This window comes from Aythya ferina (assembly GCF_964211825.1).
Source record: "Aythya ferina genome assembly, chromosome: 22".
NCBI classification, from domain to species: Eukaryota; Metazoa; Chordata; class Aves; order Anseriformes; family Anatidae; genus Aythya; species Aythya ferina.
The window spans coordinates 2,148,247-2,166,997 of record NC_140320.1 but is presented as its reverse complement, the minus strand read 5'-3'; the positions used below and the strand labels follow the sequence as shown (position 1 = coordinate 2,166,997).

General features: G+C 43.8%; 1 protein-coding gene across 7 annotated transcripts in view; it reads right to left on the bottom strand.

Annotated features, from left to right (window-relative positions):
- Positions 1–18,751, bottom strand: part of PRDM10 (PR/SET domain 10) — a 44,565-nt gene that overhangs the window by 25,149 nt on the left and 665 nt on the right. For 3 of the 7 annotated variants that reach the window (XM_084495895.1, XM_084495896.1, XM_084495893.1), the window contains exons 2-8: positions 10,456–10,645; positions 8,442–8,606; positions 6,718–6,777; positions 3,797–3,916; positions 2,566–2,773; positions 1,949–2,190; positions 669–872 (exon numbers count right to left, since the gene is read on the bottom strand). In XM_084495895.1, the coding sequence (XP_084352021.1) occupies positions 669–872; positions 1,949–2,190; positions 2,566–2,773; positions 3,797–3,916; positions 6,718–6,777; positions 8,442–8,606; positions 10,456–10,548 (1,092 nt within the window). In that variant the 5' untranslated portion in view covers positions 10,549–10,645. Of the gene's footprint in view, positions 1–668; positions 873–1,948; positions 2,191–2,565; positions 2,774–3,796; positions 3,917–6,717; positions 6,778–8,441; positions 8,607–10,455; positions 10,646–10,893; positions 16,836–18,751 lie in introns of those variants that run through there. The other 4 variants (XM_084495894.1, XM_084495897.1, XM_084495898.1 and 1 more) reach the window with 4 other exon arrangements.

Here is an 18,751-nt window from a genome sequence, read left to right as displayed (position 1 = left end):
TTCTTGTATGTAAATTCCAATATTTTATTTATTATTTTTTTTCTGTTCCTCCTCTCCCACCCCCCCCCTGCTCCAGTTCCCTGGATGTTAAAAACGAAGGCCATCTAAACCAGCCATGCTGCTTTGAGCTGAAAGTAATCGATACATTTTTAGAGGGAACAAAAAGTAACTCACAGAGCAGTCACAACAGCCATTATCATTTTCCACATGCAAAGTTTCAAAAGTTCCAGGAAAGCCAGGTAAAGTGAAAGACCACATTCACTTAAGGCACCAGAAAACATGTCAAGGGCACATAGGACTAACTGGAAAGGGCATCCAGAACTAAAAAGAATAAGACTACTGTAATAAAAATTAGATTGCATCAGCAAAATATATGCAGTGTAAAGCATGACAGTGACAAGCAAATCATTTACATACTCTTATTTTAAGCTTCCTCATTTTATATCTGAGCCAAAGCTCATTTAAAATCCGTAAGTGGCTGACTACTGACTTCAGTGACATTTGATTCAGGCCACCATGTGCTTTTTCAGAGGAAAAAGACCTAAAAAATTGCTCCAACTATTAACAGCAATCATTTCTGACACTTGGAAGTGCACTTATTACGGAATCAATCTCAGAGTTGCTACATCAGTAGAAAAATAAGTCTGAAAACATGAGCAATGCCATACCTTGAGTTCCTGTTTGGGCTCCACATTTTTGATGGTTGTGTAATAAATATGGTGGCCGTACTGATACGCAACCAGGTTCTGCTCCAAATGGTTTTGAGCTGGACGCACAAACATCATCCAGTTACAAAGAGCCTCACTAGAAAGTTCAAACCACAGGTCCTCTTGCAAATCTCTGTCTTTTCTGTCACCCTTATCAAGAGACACCTGTAATAAAATCCCATTACATATGACTAACTTTTTGGCAGCAGGTTCAAAAGACTTTGAGTTTCAAAAAAAAACAACCCACTATCCCACTATGACTACACAACTTTTACATTAGGAAAGTGATGAAGGCATAGATTTTCTCTTTACTAATGGGGATCCAGAAACAGGCAGCACGCAGGAAAATAATTTAAAACAGGTAATGATTTAACTAGAGAGGCACAGCGTACCCTTCCATGGCTTTCACGAGCAAGAAGCACTCATTAAAAGGGTCATGCACAGTACTTGACGTATGACTATAACTGAGGCACAAGGAGCTGAAGCTTCAGTAGGCTACACGGCATCTGTTGTCAGATGTTTCTAACTGACTCACCCACTTCTCCCTGTATTCCCTGACTCACAATGCCTCAAGCTGGAAGAAGCTCTTCTTTAGATGAACTTCTGTTTGGTTACCAAATCTGCCCGTTGTCCTTGTTGGACACTGACCACCATGGAGACTAGTGCTCTTAAGACTGTGGACCTTATCTCCTGCAAGCAATGGACTAACTCCTATAATCAAGCCAGTAAATACATGGCTAGAAGTTAGTTAAGTCCATTTACCTCATGCCAATAGACTTGGCAAGGGGAGAGGGAGAGAGAAACTCTCCTCTCCCCCACATCCTGTGGGAGGAAGGAGGGAAAGGGGAAGAAAAAAAATATTTTTAACTTAAGTTACGGCATGACGCAAAATAATGGCTGCAAAACATCCTCAAGACTATTTTTGCCTACTGCTATTTTTATGTCCAGATGCTGCTTCAGCCTATGTGAGAGTGATTCACAGCATTTCTTATTTCATATCATGAGTCCCATACATCACAACACCATAATGCCGGAATATTCACCATGATTACTGCATCTCCATGGATAGCAGAGCAGACTTGGAGCAAAGCAACTGGATACTTCCGAATTACATTCAGAGATGAAGTAACAGAAGAACATCTCTGGTGAACTAACTGATCACATCAGAGACACAGATTCAAATCCATGGAAATATAAGTTTAAACACAAATTCCTCCCTCCTCCTCACCCCCCCCCCTTACCTTCAGATGGATATAGCAGTCTTTGAGTTCGGTTTGTCTAACCAGAGGTCCTTCCACAGGTCCAAACTGCGTGCGTTTGGGGATACGCCTTTTGGAGAACACACCTCCCAAAAACCTGTCTATATAGAGCACCAAGGGGAGGCTGGCTCTTGCCTTAGTCAGCACGGGCCGGTTTGGGATTGGATGCAGAGGTCCATGTTTCGGACACACCGAGGGATGCGCGTTATTACACTCTTCACACCCTGTAACACAGAGAGGACACAACTGTCAGGTGGACACTCGTGCACCAGCTCAGAAGAGACAGCTCTATCTCTCTGAGCATCTTTGGCTCAGCTGTGGGAACATTTATTCCAATAGCCTGTCTACATTTTAAAACACATAGGCCAGCCTCCCACAAAATAAAGAATAAAGCAGTTCACTGTTTCCACCTAGGACAAAAATCTTGTCTTTTAATTGAGACAACTGAATATGAACATACATTTCTGGATATAAAGGACTTTAGTTATTACTGCAAGATTCTGAATAGTCTTTGACTCCACTTATTAGAGGGCTGGTAAAAGCAGAAAACAGAAAGGGGAAGGGCAGCTGACACACAACACACTGCTTCACATGCTTACACAGATCATTGGGATCAAAGGGTCGAGGTGGATCTGGATCCCATTCATCCATGTCAGTGTCTTCCCCATCTTCATCCTCATCTTCATCCTCATCATCTTCCTCTTTTGTTTCCATCCTTCCCATTTGATTCTGCAGAGGTGCTAAAGGGTCAGAACCATCCACCGCCTCCATAGGAGGTAACACCTGGTTATGCACCGGTAACGATGCCTGAGGACAGAAGCCACAACAAGCAGTCAGAACTGGTTCCCAAGGAAAAAAGCTCTTACAAGGACAAGCAATGAAGGCTCTTGCTAGTCTACCCTTGCTGCTTCCTTTGCTAATGGGAGAGGAGGAGGAAGGGAAGTGAAGCTACCTAAAAAATGACTGCTGAGGGATGTTTCACATCCCTGCTGCTGACACTCTCACCCAGGACAGCTGTGCCACTGCCTAATTCAACCCTGGCACAAGGACCGACTTCAAGGGAGAAGAAACCAAAGCGAGAAGTTTCTGGTCGGTTCATGGAAGGTTTCCAGCAATTAAACAAAGTCCAGGCTCTGTGGAAATTATTCAGAGCCTAAAGCTGTATTTTAGCTTCTTTTGTATGAGTTGGAGAGTCCTGTACTTTGGCAAATGGTCTTTTCTCTCCTATTGTATAATCAAATGAAAACAATCCCCAGAGCACACATGTAAAGATCAATAAGGGAGGAGATAACACCAGGACTAGATACAAACTATGAGACATGGAAGACATTTAAGGGCATTGCATTCTCTCACTATTTTTAATGAAGATTCTCCTTTGCTTTCCCTACAAAAAAAGTTAAAATCAAACGGTGTGCATTGCACAGAATATCCATCACCCACAGCGGTTTCTCAGGTGCAAAACAAGAAACACCACACACAGAGAAGCTGTCTTAAGAGACTGGCAAAGAGACTGAGTGGATGCCGGTCCTATGTGACAGCCAGAGTTACACCTTCTGTTCACTGTGGTTTTCAAAGCTGAGAAGAGCATTTTAAGATGGTTGCTTAAGACAAAACAATCTGTAGAACAGGTTTCTCTGTGTATTAGGTATATAATCTCTCCTAAAAATCCCCACATATTCCACAGTGAGAAGAAGACAGCACAAATCTGTGCTATAGCTTTTTTTTGTATCTCCTCCCATATCGCTCAGACATGGTTCATCACCTGAGACAATGGAGCAACGAAATCAGCGTACTTTCACATGGAAAAGAAAAGGGTGCCTGGCAACTTACTCTATCTGCTTGTTGACCCTGCTCCAGAGCCATTTGCTGGGGGGATTCAGCAACGCTGCCAAGCACAGACAGGTTGGTGGGATTCATGCTCTGAGCAGCAGCAGGCAAGAGCACAGTTACCTAAAATTATAGGCACTCATTTTAGCACTGCATCATTTCCATCAGTCACTTATATATGGGCAGTGCCCTGCATGCAAAGCTCCCTGGAGTCCTACACTAGGTCAAAAACTGCAGCATTTTAATGATGTTTGTAGCAGGGATGATGGATTTGCACAAAGCCTGAAAATCCAGGAACAAAGAGAAAAGCATCAAAACTCAACCTAGGCTTTGCAGCTTTTGGGTTTCTTATGTCCTACTCCTGGCTTTAAATTAAGGTGCCATCCAGCCTGGAATTCAAACTGACTAAAACCAAAAATTGATGAGCTCTTTAGCTCTTGGTAGAACCACTGAGTCAAGGTCTTTGTTTTTCTCTTCCATCACCATCTTATTTTTCAAGAGCAAAGGAAAAAGGAAGATAGTAAATTTGAAGAAGCATCTTCTCCCGATTTTGCCTGTATTTCTTCTGCTCAAGCAAATCAAGACCCGTTATAAAACAAAATGGTGTACAGACCTTGTTGGAAGCTCAAGCACTCCTAAGTGAGAGCATTCCAACAATTATTTATTACATTATTCAGTCACACCATACTTTTTTGGTTGTTTTTATACTCATTTATATATGTAGTAATAAACACATTCTTGCATACTGCTCACATGCTCACATACTGCTCCTATCAAGTGATAAAAAACAAACCAGAATTAAGATCCCAGGAATTACCTCTCCTGTCTTTTGTGTCTTGCTTATCTATACAGCCACTTGCATGGTTATCCTGCATGATTTTTCATCCTTCTCTACAGCTGACATTATGTGGCTACTAGTTTGTGTCTCTGACTTTTAAACAGCTTTTACACCAAAATTAAAACCCCTGTTCCTCTAAAGAGTGTTTAATAAATATTGATAAAACTGAGAACAGTGAAGTATGCCAACAGTAAAGGAACAGACAAGAAAATCCATAACATAAGCAGACAGTTTAAAAACTTCAAATCTAGTTGCTAAAGATATATTAAAAGTAATTTATGAAACTGTTCAAAAATCTACAGAAAAAAAAAAGACTTCAGGGAAGTATGTGAAAGTGAACAGGAAACCTCCAGGACAATGGCTGACCCGGACTGTCTGCTATTGACATTTATTATGCCAAGTGGCAATAGAAAAGTCATCATTACTCAATGGCAGACCTCCAGGTCTGCCAGCAACGAGAAGTTCATACAAGCTTATGTCTATTTGTACCATATATTAGCATTTCTTACTACCAATCACCCTTCAAACATCTCTACTTTCATTTCCATGTCACTTCCAGACATTGCAAGCAATATAAGCATTTTTTTAAAAAAGCACCAAAAAAACCCACCACCTTTCCCTTTCTTTTTAAAGTAAAATTTTTCAGAGACAAGAGTGGCTTAAATTATTATGTTAAGCTTTGTCATAAGTTTGGGGATGTCCTGCATGAAATGATGATGTAAAAATACCTGCAAAGGCAGTAACTGCCACGAGACTCTGCTGGGGCTGCTGTCATGGGGTTGGAAGGGAGGACAGGCTGAGGACACACGGACAAGTATTTATGCCCTTGATACTCAACACATTATAGCAACAGCTCACATCCTCTGCTGTCAGAATGCTATTTGCACTGCACATAAGTATTCTGTCCTTCCAATTTGATCATATATTTACTGTAAAGCTTGTTGAATAAGGTTTGAGACAATCAGATAGCATTTTTTGGCTTCCTTATAAGAGGAGAATGATGTGGCAAAAAAATCCAAAACAACACCTTCAAGTATGTTGAGAGAACAGGAAGAAAACAGCTAACACCTTTACTGAGTCATTCAGTTTCCTGCTTGTGCCTCAGTTTAGGAGGCCTCCTTTTCGCAAGAAGAAACTTGATTTTCAATGCACGTTCAACCCTTTACTCTGCCCCAAGACTGCCAATAAGTACACATTTTAATGATAGCATTAGTAATACGGTAACGATTCAGACCTAACACTTTGATTCACACATGCCATTAGCGATTCAACAAGCAGTAATGATTTTAAGTCTCTATGAAAAGTGTAGGATTTGCACTAGAAATCTAGATCTGCAAGTACCTACACCTGACTACCACAATGCAGTCTCCAAAGATAATAGTAAAAAATAACAAAACTCTCATACCCATACTGAATGAAAAAAGAAAAGTCATCAAAACCTTTGTATCATCAAAACTTTATAAGCAAAGCCTCCAGTTTTGTTCTGCTCCCAGTCTACTTCATACTGGCATGCACATCAGCCAGAACACTGGGTATGCCCTGGTAAGGTGAGGGACCCAGTAATTGAATTTCTTCATGTTTCATGGTTATTTTCCTGTGAAGTTTCTGGTAGATCTGAAACTTGAATGAAGATCAACTTCTATCCCGTGAAAGCCTTTTATGAACATTTAGGTTTTCAGATCAGAATCTGTATGAGGACAACCACAAACCCAGTCTTTCCAGAATGACATTAAAATAAAGTCAGCTGCATCAGGCTGTTGACTTATTTAAAGCAACACTGTTGAAAGTTTTTTCATGATATCTGGGGCAGTAAATTTGTATTTCTGCTGAACATGAATTAAAAATTAAATTCAAATTCTCTTATCTTTTCATTGACATTCATGCACAAAGAAGTCAAGGTAATAGCAGCTTGTTAACATGCACTTTTTGTTCATGATCACTTAGACAACAGTCAGTGACTGAAGACTGCCATCCGACAAATCCAGAGAGGGAGCTCATTATGCTCTATCACCACAGCAATGTCCTTATGCCTTCTGTACCAGTTTCCTTACAGTTCCAGGGCCAAAGAAAATGATGTCTTTCTTACCTGCTGTGTAGTGGCATCCTGTTGGACGTAAGCCACTTGGGACGGATCTGTAAACAGAGTCTAGACAAAGTGAAAAAGGCTTATCAAATTGGCCTCAGGGTTGTTTACTCCCACCTCAAACAAATATCACCCTGACACCAAGAAATGATCCATGTAAGAATAACTCCTTTGCTAGCTTTTAACACAGCAGATTAATTCATCTTAACCATGTGAATCTAAATGCACAGAAATTAAACTGAAATTGGGTACTGCTCCTGAAGAACAGAATTATGTTTACATTGTACTTCTCATCTATATATTCAGAATGCTTCACATGATTTATTTTAAAACACAGAAATCACTTTGTGAATTGACGATTTGATAAATTATACAGGATGAAATGCAGTAGCTGTGTGAAAGCTAAATAATACTGAGGGCAGGACAGAAGATAACTCTTAACTTTATCTTTCCGCAATCACAACAGAGCTCTTCAAAAGAGAGCACGCATATATCAGGCACATCCTCCATGTGAATTTGCTATGGCTAGGGTGTTGGGTTTTATTTCATAAAAGACATGGCAACACCAATATTCCTATGGTAGTCTGCAAGAACAGCCCTGGTGGGAGAGCTTCCATCTAGGAAGAGCAAAACTTGGAGGAAAACTACGCACTGACAGTGGTCAGCCTTGCTTGTTTTGCCACCATTCGAAATACCAGAGCTTGAAGCAGTCTGGCACCAATAAAAAAAAGAATATATATGATGTAAGAAGATATAAGAAGAATTCTTGTGTTGCTTTTTGATTACATCCCAATTGCATAGCAGTGTCTTATCACTCCACTCCATTTTTAATTCAGACAAAGTGATAATATTCAAACTGTTCTGGAGTCACCTGGTCAGTAACTTACTGGGAGACATCCTCTCACAATATCTCATCCTCTCAGAACACCCCACCATGTAAGAATTGTTTTTATGTAATAGCTAAGGACTGCACAAGAGAAAGATCATGCGACACGAGGCTATGCCAGCGCTGCTAGTGCCAAGTACACGCACTTCATAGCACTACTAGTCTATTCTGTCAAAGAACATAAAAGGCTCTTGATGAAACATGTCTATTTGTGTTTTTGTTTTGTTTTGTTTTAATCTGTCCACACAGAGGTACAGATGCACACTGTATTAACTCCATATAAATGCATGCTGTCAGAGGGGAAAAAAGCTCTTTGGTATTTAAACTAATTATGAAGGAAAAAAAAACTTGGCCTATGCAATCAACAACTTCTCTGAAGAGAAACTACAAAATTAGATTGAATACACTGAGATCCTCTGCAAAAAGGCAAGGCTGTTATTGTTGTAATCAATTATTAAAACTGCACTATGCAAAACAAGGACTCTTCTTCCAGAAGACACACAGATCTCTCAGCTTTTTACTGAGCACTGCAGAGGCAGAATTTCTGAAGAGATTATCAGTGTTTTGGAAAACACCTTTGATTTAATTACCATCTCGTCCATCTTTAGTGAAATAACAAGCATTTCATAATTCATAGCCTCAACATCCTTTGATTACCACATTTGCACATCAGACTGAAGCGAACAGCATGAAGTCCCTGTTCAGCAACAGGCAGATAAAAGCATTAGGAATAACTGCCTGCTATTTTCCAGTCGCATCACTTGGCTGGTAATTGGCTTTAATCTCAAGATCGCTTCAATTTCTAGGTGCCAGAACGGGGTGGGCTCAGAACCACACATGCCTGCGTAGCTTCCACAGGATGGATGTAAACTAGCGTGTGCTCCGAGGTGTCCACGGAGGTGTAGGAGGTGCCATCCGCCGTGTAGACCACCTGCTGCGAGGGACGGTCCTGCTCATCGCTGTACACAATCTGTGCCACTGCACCCCCTTCAGGGACAAAGTGCACCTGAAAGAAAAACAGATCCTGTACTGACACTTCTGCAGGCATACGCCTATGGAAACAAGACAAGACACATCAACCGCACTGGAGCCTTTGAAAGTGTGGAGAACCTTCTGCCCCAAACACCTAACCAGTTGTTTTGCAAACAATAAAAATCTCACTAAATAATACAAACTTAAAATCTCATCTAAATGATGCTAGCAAAATAGAAATCTGGACATAAAAACTACCATTGGTTTCTGTTTCTACACTGCATTTTAACTGAAGACCCAACAGGTATAAAGGATACCTTATAATACCTAGTTCTTGAATCATCCTTTGAAAATTGGTAAAAGTTCAGATTTGAACTGGTGTTATGTGTAAGATTCATTGGTACATTGTTTCCGTTTATTTTCAGTTTGCTTTCTAGATTTATGATAATTACTTCATTCAGCTAGCTCTGTAGTTGGAAGAATTTTTTCTGTTTGACAAATGGCTAGCAGTATCTATTAACTTTGATTGCTGCTTCAAGTAATACGATTGCACCTATCAAGAGGCAGCAATAGCATGTGTTTGATGGCTTCTTTGTAGCATGTACACACAGTATCAGTAGAAAATTCAACTGTTCAAACAGAGAAACATATAACTGAAAGCATTAAGCAGTGATTCCGAAGGCTATGAGAACATGTTACCTCCAGGGCAATTGTTCAAATCCAAATAAATTGATTTTGATTGAACATTATGATCATAAATGTTGATCACTGGCCTACCTTAAACAAGGTAGAATACCTAATTCCAGTGGTAATAGGAATGCTCATCTTTTGACACCTTTTATACACTAAAAAACAATTCTAGTGGATGTGAAAAAGTAGCAGTTATCAGGAAACCTAGCTTTAGTACCCACATCCACAACTGTATGTTTCCACATAAAATGAGGCCACATTTACATATTTTATTTACTTTGTTTCACCTTTTAGCTTACGTTTCAGAAGACAGCTGGTACTTCCCAGGGGATGCTAAGCGCTGATTTCATACAATAAATCCTTATGCAAACACTACAGTAAGGATGCACACAGCATTTCACATTTGCAGAGCACTCTGCAAATACTAATCAAACCTTTTAGCTGCCATGTGCAAACAACAGCATGGTTATCCCCACCTTATGGATAATGGAACACAGGTTACTAAAAGCTGTTTTTCTTTGCATATTTCAAAGCTGGAAATTACCAGGAAAGACAGGATGTCTTGGCTTGTGGCTCAGCTGACATGCAGCACCCTCTTCATAACATATTCAGAAGGATAAATCAAATTACAGTCTTCTAGAAACTCTCAGCTGCATTGTCTCAGAGACAGAGGGACTAGCTGCATACATCATAATCTGACTGCATTAGTCAGTGAAAATTAACATTTCTCCCTTCCCCACTACCCAGATGTCTGACTGGAAAAAATTACTCATGTTACTTTCCTGAAGGTCCACCCACAGTTCCAACCAATTTGACTGATGCCAACAAAACGGGCTGCCACAGACCACAGATTTTGTTAATATTCATTAATCTGAATACCCTTTCACTTTCCTATGTGGCTATATATACGTATACACGTATATTTATTTTTGGACATTGAACCTTGTATAGCTACTCGCTGGTTTCATTCAGCTCGTTTCAGATGTCTGCGTATTCACTGCTGCAGCTTGTGCAGCTCACTTTCTGAAGCTTTAATCTGGAATCGTCACAGACATGTTTGTATTTCTTCTCAAATACAGACTGAGTTTCCAGACCATAAAAACTGCCGAATTGGAACGCCTGCTTGCTAAGCCACCACACCAAGCCAACTTCAGTTTAAGCAGAAGCCAAGAGCTCTGGAAGGCACTAGTCACCTGAGCAGTATTCTGCTCCTGCTCAGCAGAGTCAGGCCACACCTGAGGACTTTCCTCTTTTGAGTCCATCTCCTCCCTGCCGTGGTGCTCCATGGTGAGAAGTATCTACTGGAGGAATGTCTGGCTGAGTAGGTTCATCTCTTCTTCGTGTTTCTCCTTCCAGAAGACAAGGGGATCTTCAGTAACATGGCTATAAAGAAAGGAGGTAGAGACATTAAAGCAAGAATGTAATGCAATCAGTTCTCATTGCAATGGAAGGGTGCTATGAGGTTAGCATCAGCTCCTGCACTACAGGAACATACTGCCAGAGTAAACTGGGCTTGGCTTTGCAAGCATGAGAATTCTCGTTTTCCATTCTGAATACGCCATATACTATTTTCCACACCCTATTAAGGATGAAGCAAGTCAACCATTGCCACAGTTGGCACTGAAAGATACCTCCTGAATCCCTCCTGCACTACCTCAGCCACCAGCAGTCCACAGGCACACGGCCCTTCAGCACATGCAGGCCCAGAAATCAATACGTGGTGCAGAGCAGTGACCTTAAGCTCCTAACAAGAAAACAATACATTCAGAGACACAGTGCTGGTTTCCCAGATCATCTGAAAGAGGCTTTGATCAAGAACCAAGCGGCTTCACACTTACGGGCAGCTTTCACCTTGCACAGCAGTGCAGTGCCTGTTGGTATTCAGGCAGTGTTACAGACAACTCCCAGAAAAAGAACAATGAAACTTAAACTCTAAGTGATGTAAGCCTGAAGATCCTGACAAATTGCTTCCAAGCTAGGTTTTATTCACCTCTTGCAATTTTACTGGGGCCTCTCAATCTGCCATTGGGAATCTCAGAAGGGTAATTTACAGCTCTGGTGGTTCGTTTAGTTGGTGGTTCAGCACCTTCCCAGCTCTTCCCCTCTAATGTCATATTAAATCACAGGCCCAGGAATTAGCATGAAGCTGAGCCCATTCCATTTTTCAGCTAGTCCAATTAACTTTATTTTATCCTCAGTGCCTCACTGGGCTGATCCAGTGCCAGTACCCTGTCTGCGCGCCACGAAGAAAGCAGAAGGCTCCTTGCTGACGCTTTCATTCATTTGCATTTTAAATGCAAATTATTTTAGTCATAATTTATTCCCATAAATGCTAGCAGTTGGCTTGTCACTGACAAGCTAAAAAAAGAGAAGGAAAAAAGCAGCAGGCATTTTCAGCCTTCTGCTGATTTCACCAGCAACGAGTGGGCTTTGTGGACCCGAGCACTGGCTGCACCACGCCACGGGCCTCGGCCAGAACCCATAAATTAACGGTACAGAAATGTGTTGGGCTGACATCACTGCACAGAAAGGGGGAGGAGGAGATCACAGAAATCACATTACTTCCACATATACAAAGGGAAACTTTGGGAAAGGCATTTCTAAGACATTTCTGGGCATTGCTTGAGCCTAACGTGCTGTCTCATGCTGAGCAGCACCCAACGCACTGCAGGCTGATCGGACTTCTTAGAGGCTCCGTATTTCTCAACACAAGGCATCCAGAAAAGCACTGAAAAGGAAGAAAACACATGTACCTGCTGGCTACGCTTCAGCTAGAGGATCTCATTAGTATGAAAAAGTGAACTGGAACAATGATTGGGACAGAGAAACGCCCAGCCTTACCCTCCGAGTGCTGAAAGCTGGGTCATTTACAAATATTATTTATATATTCTAGCTCCCATAAGCTCTGCTGTATTAAGAAGTATTATCCATCCCTGCACAGTACCTTTCATCCAGCAATCTCAAAGCTGTGTTGTTGAGGATTAATTCAGGGATTTCCTCCTATCTAATCCTATCACTTTCACCCAACTCCATCGCTCACCCCACTGGGTCGAGATGATCACACAACTGCTGGGAGAAACGCGACCGCATTTATGGCAGGGACACAATCTAACAACCATTTTGCATAAAAGTAAATGCCTGTCCTGTCAATTTTGTTTGGCTTTGTTCGTCCCAAAAAGCTCTTTTTTTCTTGCCTGTCATGAGATACCAAGAGCCAATTCAGGTAATTGCACTAGCACTATCCAGTAGTTTAATCAATTAAGCAATACCTAATTGCTCAGAACAATTAAAAAACACTAGGCTTCAAGGTTTTGGCATTGTTGTTTTGTTTTTAATATATAATTATCTTGTTAGCAAGAATGCAATTAGATTAAGCAGTGATTAAGAGAAAGGTATGGCTATGGCTAATCCCGTATGGTGCAACAAGTAGCAGGATTTTTGGCTGATTTCCCCACAAGCAGATACTGGAGGTCTGTAAGATGCTGACTCACTCCTGCAGACTCCTTCAGGCACAAATAACTCACAACTTGAGCAGAAAGGAGACTCAAGGTTTCAGACAGGTCCTTCACAGACAAAATTGGATGTGAAGATTCATAACTACGGAAAATAGTACTAACAAGTTGGAAAGGAAAGAAGATGATGGCATTTTCAAGTTTTGCAATGGTTCTAAGGGTTAACATCTCAAGCAAAATCTCAGTCTGGGGAGGGAAAAAAAAAAAGCAAGGTGGAGGCAATTCAGTGTCTCAGTGCTATAGTTTCTATAAATGGTCCTGTTACATTATTGCTGTTCTTCACTGAAATAAAAAGTGTATACACGTATACTGCTCAGCCCAGCCACCTGTGTAGCAATACCACGCAGACGGTATCAGCTGCGGGATTTGCTGATGCCTTCAGCTCCTGTACTATAAAATCAAGCCTCTGGTGCACGTTCCTGCAGGAGACTGGATCTCTGTGAATTGATAGCATTTCTGCTAGCATCACCAAAGCACGCAGGACACGTTTCTCTGGAAGCCTGGATCTGCTGAGTAAGAAGGCAGCGCAGGAGCAGCCAGCCTCCCACAGAGGTCCCCAGGAAAAGCAGTGGAGAGGGCACGAGGCAGGAGCAAGCTCTGAAGTTTGGCTGGTCAAAGTCAGGGAAATGAGATCTGAAGCTAAGATTAAGGCATTGAGAAACGGTCAAGCTGGAAAGCACGATCCGGTCTGAAGTCAGAGACAACGAAACTACCAGGAAAAAAAAACACCTGAGTAAGCCTGCCAGCGCTGATGACAAACAAGTCACTTGCTCTGCAGCCCTTTTACGTAGGACACTCTCCCTCATTAACCCCACGTGATCTTTTCTCCTCCATACCCCCTAACAAAACCCATTACAGCTGTGACACTGACAGCCACAGGGCCTCAAGACATTAATTATTTCCCTGGGGACTTGTCTCTGCAGAGATGTCTCACTGCACAGGGAAGCAACAGCTGTCCAGCTCAGCACATGTACCCACAGTATTTATTTATTTTTTTCCAAATTAGCTGCGGAGGAATCAGGATGAGCATGTTGGGCTACGTGGTGTCTACACTTCAGAAGAAAGGCACATCCAAATGCTGATGTTACCTCGCACGTGGGCACAAAGTGTCTGCTCCTCAGCCAGAGGTCTGCCTGCCTGCCGGGGCTCTGATTACGGTGCTCAATCTGAGATAGCACCCATGGGTGCACGCCCTCGAGCTCCTGGGGTGTGCCCACGTTTTTCAGGGGCAGAAGCATGCTCAGGGGTCGGAAGGGATGCTTGCAGGCAGCTCTGCTTCTCCCCCAGGCTTCTCAGCGCCCAGTTCGGGGCTGGTGCAGTCAGCAGAAACACGGGGCAGGAACGGTGCTGTCCTGCCTGTGCACCCAAAACATCCAGCTGCCTGCCTCCTCGGGTGAGCACAAGTAAACCAACAGCCTCTTCAAGACACAACAGGTTCATTGCTGTGTGCAATCTCCATGTACCTGCCTTTCTTAATACCCTCTGGGGACCCACAGCCTTGGCCTTCCTCTTCGGTTCCTTCCTTTTCCACCCAATCCCGAACATCACTAATGGTGATGCCTGTCCTCCACGGCTCCTGAAGCATGGAAAACTTCTTGGTGTCATTGTCCGAGCAGTTCGTCTTTTGGAAATCTCCCTTGAAAACTCCTTTTGACCGCCACAACACGCTCCAGCCCCTCTCCTGTTCCTGCAGCACGTTGTTTTATCTCAGGCTGTGTTATTCAACCAGCAGCTCTCCCCACTCCCTAGATTCGGCTCTGGAGGATGAAAAACTGCTGCCTGGGGGCAAAACCTCGTTCCCCATCCTACACCAACGGGTAGGATGTTATTGCTAACACAACGTCAGGCAGGGAATGGGAAGGAGAGGTGCTTTAAGACCCCAGAAAACAGCAGGCACTGGTCTTTTGTACCTGGCACGCAAGAATTTTTAACAGGAATCGAATGCAGTGAAACCACGCGGGGCTTCAAAGGGAAGCTCAGTTCTGAAACCCAGAGAAAGGCAGCACCAATAGCACCTGCACTTCCTTGCGTCCCTGCTGTTAGGGAAGGAGGCTTTCTCTCAGCAATGGGACTCTACAAGAAGATACACAGACAAAAGCTCTGGGGCTTCGTCCACAGCAACCTCTCTAAGTCAAATTAAGAATATTCTGCTGAGAAAGCATCCGAGCCAGTAGCTGCCAAACATCCATTGCTGTCCCTTCCCTGAGATGACAAGAACGGGGGAATATCAAAGCTGGGCAAGGGGAAAAGGCCGCCTCCCTTCTCGGGGAGCCATAAAGCCACTGCAGTATCTCAAATGAGAATCCACTTTACAATAATGGTGCATAAAACAGCTAATGTGATTTACTCCCCAGTGTAAAAGAGGCTTGCATATGGATCGGGGTTCCCTGCAGCAATAACAGCAGCGACTATTAGCTTAATCCTTTAAGTACTGAGCTCACTGACCACTCTTCTTCACTGTTAACCATATGCAAGGACAGCAAGATTGTTACGAAAGGGGTTTTTATGGCTGTGGGTCTTCCTCCAGCTTTTAATATGAAAATGATTTATGATGCTCAAAAGGAACATCACATGTGTCTGCAAAAGCTATATCCCACACTTAAGTTAATTACCCCAGCCTGCCTAGAAGGCAGAGTTGGTGCATTTCCTGAGATCCCTTGGCAAGAAGATGCTTTCATTGCAGCAGGAGGGCTGGGAAGCACGCTGGGTTTCTAACCTCATTGACTACTGAGTCACGACTGCTGTCTCTTCCTCTGCATCCTCATTCATCAAAAGCACATATTGTTTCAAGGAACTCTGGCTCCCGTGCATTTCGGCTGACGGTTAATAATCAGGTAATATACGAGCACAATATTTATGTTTTACTGGTGAGTTAGAAATGGAAATCACACACCAGGCTGGGGCAGCCAAGATTATTTACTGCCACAAAAGGAAAAATGGCTTCAATTTATTTAGTCATATAATAAATAGAAGAACTCAGCCAAACACAAACTCACTCTTTACTCAAATTGTGCATAATGAGTCGATCTCCCCATACCCTTACATCACATCCATCATCACAGCAACAGCGCAAGAGGCCTCTTGGATCTCCAAGGCCAGCCCTCTGCTGCAGCACGCAACAGAAAGGACATTGCCCGAGTGCCAAAAAAGCAACAGCACTTGTCAAACGCATGACAGCGTGGTGCAACCGTGCTGTTCTCTCAGGGCATCATGGAAGTAGCTACAAGTCTGACTGCTTACACTGCAAAACCCAGGAGATAATCACCCAGTGCAGGTGAGCCCCAGGAGGGATTGACATCCTACAGGGGGGCCCTACAGACTGGGCTGGAGAAGCAGTTCCCTCTTTCTGCGTATCCTAATTCTTGAATTATCCAAGTGTTCCTCACTGTATCTGTCCTTCGCCTTCTGTGTAGGACAAGAGACAAGTTCATTAGATTTATCCAGATACACGCGATGCTCTTTGTAGCCACCTCTCCTCCCCTTTGCTCCACCACCAGATACCCACTCCGATGTCTTCCTCCCATACTCAGCTTCCTAAATGTGTTACCGCATTCTTCACATCGCCTTCTTTCAAATGTTTCATATTCTGAAGTCCCTGTGATATCACTGCCTGCTACCACCACACACCACAGTCCTCGGGCTTCAGCTGCTTGAGGCAGTGACCCCATTCACTTAATTGATTTGGCTGACTAATGAAAAGGGAGAAATATGTCAAGGGAACAAAACAGGGAAGACACCTACTCGAGAATAACATAAGCAAAAAAAAGGAAAAGAAAAGGTCTGTATTGAGATGTGTCCTACACAGCTGCAAATGCAACTTCGAAGGAGACACTCTCATGGTTCAGGAGAAGACAACAAAACCATACCACCCCCACAGTGCTCTGCTTCACTCCAGCTTCCTTTTGCCTCCTATTCCTCCTCCTGCTCAGGCACCTTCCCAAAACTACCTCCACTTCAAGGTGGAGTTTGTTCCCCTTCCTGCAACCTGCTCGTGCTGTTTTCTCCCTCCCACCTCTCTGCATTAAATCACTGCTGTGCTCCAAGCTCTCAAAAGACAGAACTACCACTTATCTGAACATTAAAAAAAAAAACACACAAAAAAACTTGCCCGTTTCAAAATAGCTGCTTGTCTGAAGTACTAGAGACCCCTGAGGGCAAATCAGGCTGTCTGTGCATTAAAACAGGTGGCTGCTTAACGCATAAAGCCAGTTAAGGGCTGTAACATAACCTCTACTTCTCTGTTCTACTAACATGGAAATAAAAGTGGCAAATAGAGCCGATCTCATGTTTAAGTCAAAACAAAATTCACAATACTAAAACAGCCTCCATAATTAGCTACACTTATAAGTCAATTAAAATTCAGTTTACACAGCTGACAGCAGCTGCAGGTGGTCAAAAAACACACTGGAAAGTAGCTGCTAACAACAGAGCAAATTACCATAAGGAGTTTCTTTGCAGGTTAACAGTAAGGGTGCCAGATGAGAGCAAGCTCCTCACAAGATCTCTCAAAGAGCAAGTGGTCAATTCTTCCACAAGATATTAACAGTTACATCTAAATTTCCTCCTATAACAAGGAAATAAAGCTGTGTCCATGAAGCACCTAGTATACAAGAGAGGCATGCATGCATGCAGCAAAGCGCCAAAAAGCATCACAGCTCAGGAGACAAGTTCTCCCTTTCAGGACTGAGAAACACACCTTCGTACTTTTTCCCCCACTAAAAATGAAGGTGTTAGCTTGAGATTGTCAATTGCTATTTCCACCACAGACTCAAATAACCCTCCTGTAAAATCAGTTGATTCACAAGCATTTCACCTTCTAACTGAGCCAACAGAAAGAAATAAAATTCAATTGAAAAAAGTGATAGAAGAAAGCAAGTGTTCGATCTAGTCTCCATATTTAAACTTTTAAAGAAAAACATTAATACGTTTCACAGGGACACCCAGCCTCGAGCTTGTTCTTTCTCCAAAAGAACCACGAATGCATCCCCAGCGTGCAGAAACATTGGGGCATTCACCAAAAAGTGCATCCCAAGAACTGACTGCTTGGTTCACCCTGGGGGCTGTGTAGCTCAGCAGCCTAAAACAGAGGGTTTTAAACTTTGGAAAGACCACTTAGGGATCTGCCACGAGCAGCTGGGAGGTAAGAGCTGACTGCATGGCTTGAAGGGTTTCCAACAGGCAAACCAACCCTTTGTAGGGCTGGCTGGCCTGCAAGGCAGAGGACCAAGGTCTTTTTTTTTTCATTCCAAGTGGGAAATTTAACAAGCTGCCACTGCTTCAGCACCACAGTGCCACAGGAGCGGACGTGACACCTCAGCACCACAGACCTGACAGCAAGAGGACCGAAGAAATAAAAATGAGACAGCCACAAGCGGTATCTGTACACAGGTGTATTTAGTAGGATATAAAACCAGTACAAAACTCGGTGCTGGCACAGCAGCGCCAAGCTTCACAGCCCCACGCCCAGACGCGTGGCTGTGCTCCCTCCTTCGAGCCCGCGAAGCTCCGGGCCCCTCAGGCAGCGGGAGGGGCCCCAGCCCCGGGCCCTGCCCAGGGTCCCCGCTCCCCTCAGGGCTCTGGGGGCTCCAGGCTGACCCCCTACCTCCCCTGAGCCCCTCACAGGGCTGACTGCCGGTGCCCCCCACCGTCTCCCCCTTATATAACCTCCGCGTCCCCACCGGCAGCCAATCCGGGGAGGGGGCGCAACGCCCCCCTCCTCCCGCTAGGCCAATGAGAAACGGGGGCGCGAGGCACGCGGCCAATCAGGAGGGGCAGGCGCCCCCCCCCCCGCTCCCCAGTACGGGCAGGCAGCGCTGCCCGCTCCCCCCCCCCGGGGGGAAAGCGCGAGGCGCCGGCAGCCCCCTGTGAGGGCGCCCAACGGCCGCGCGGCCCCAACCACTGGGGCGCGGGGGGGGGGGTGGGAAGGGGGCTGCCAGCGAAGGCCGCGCTGCGTTGCGGAGGGGAGGGGAGCTGGCCT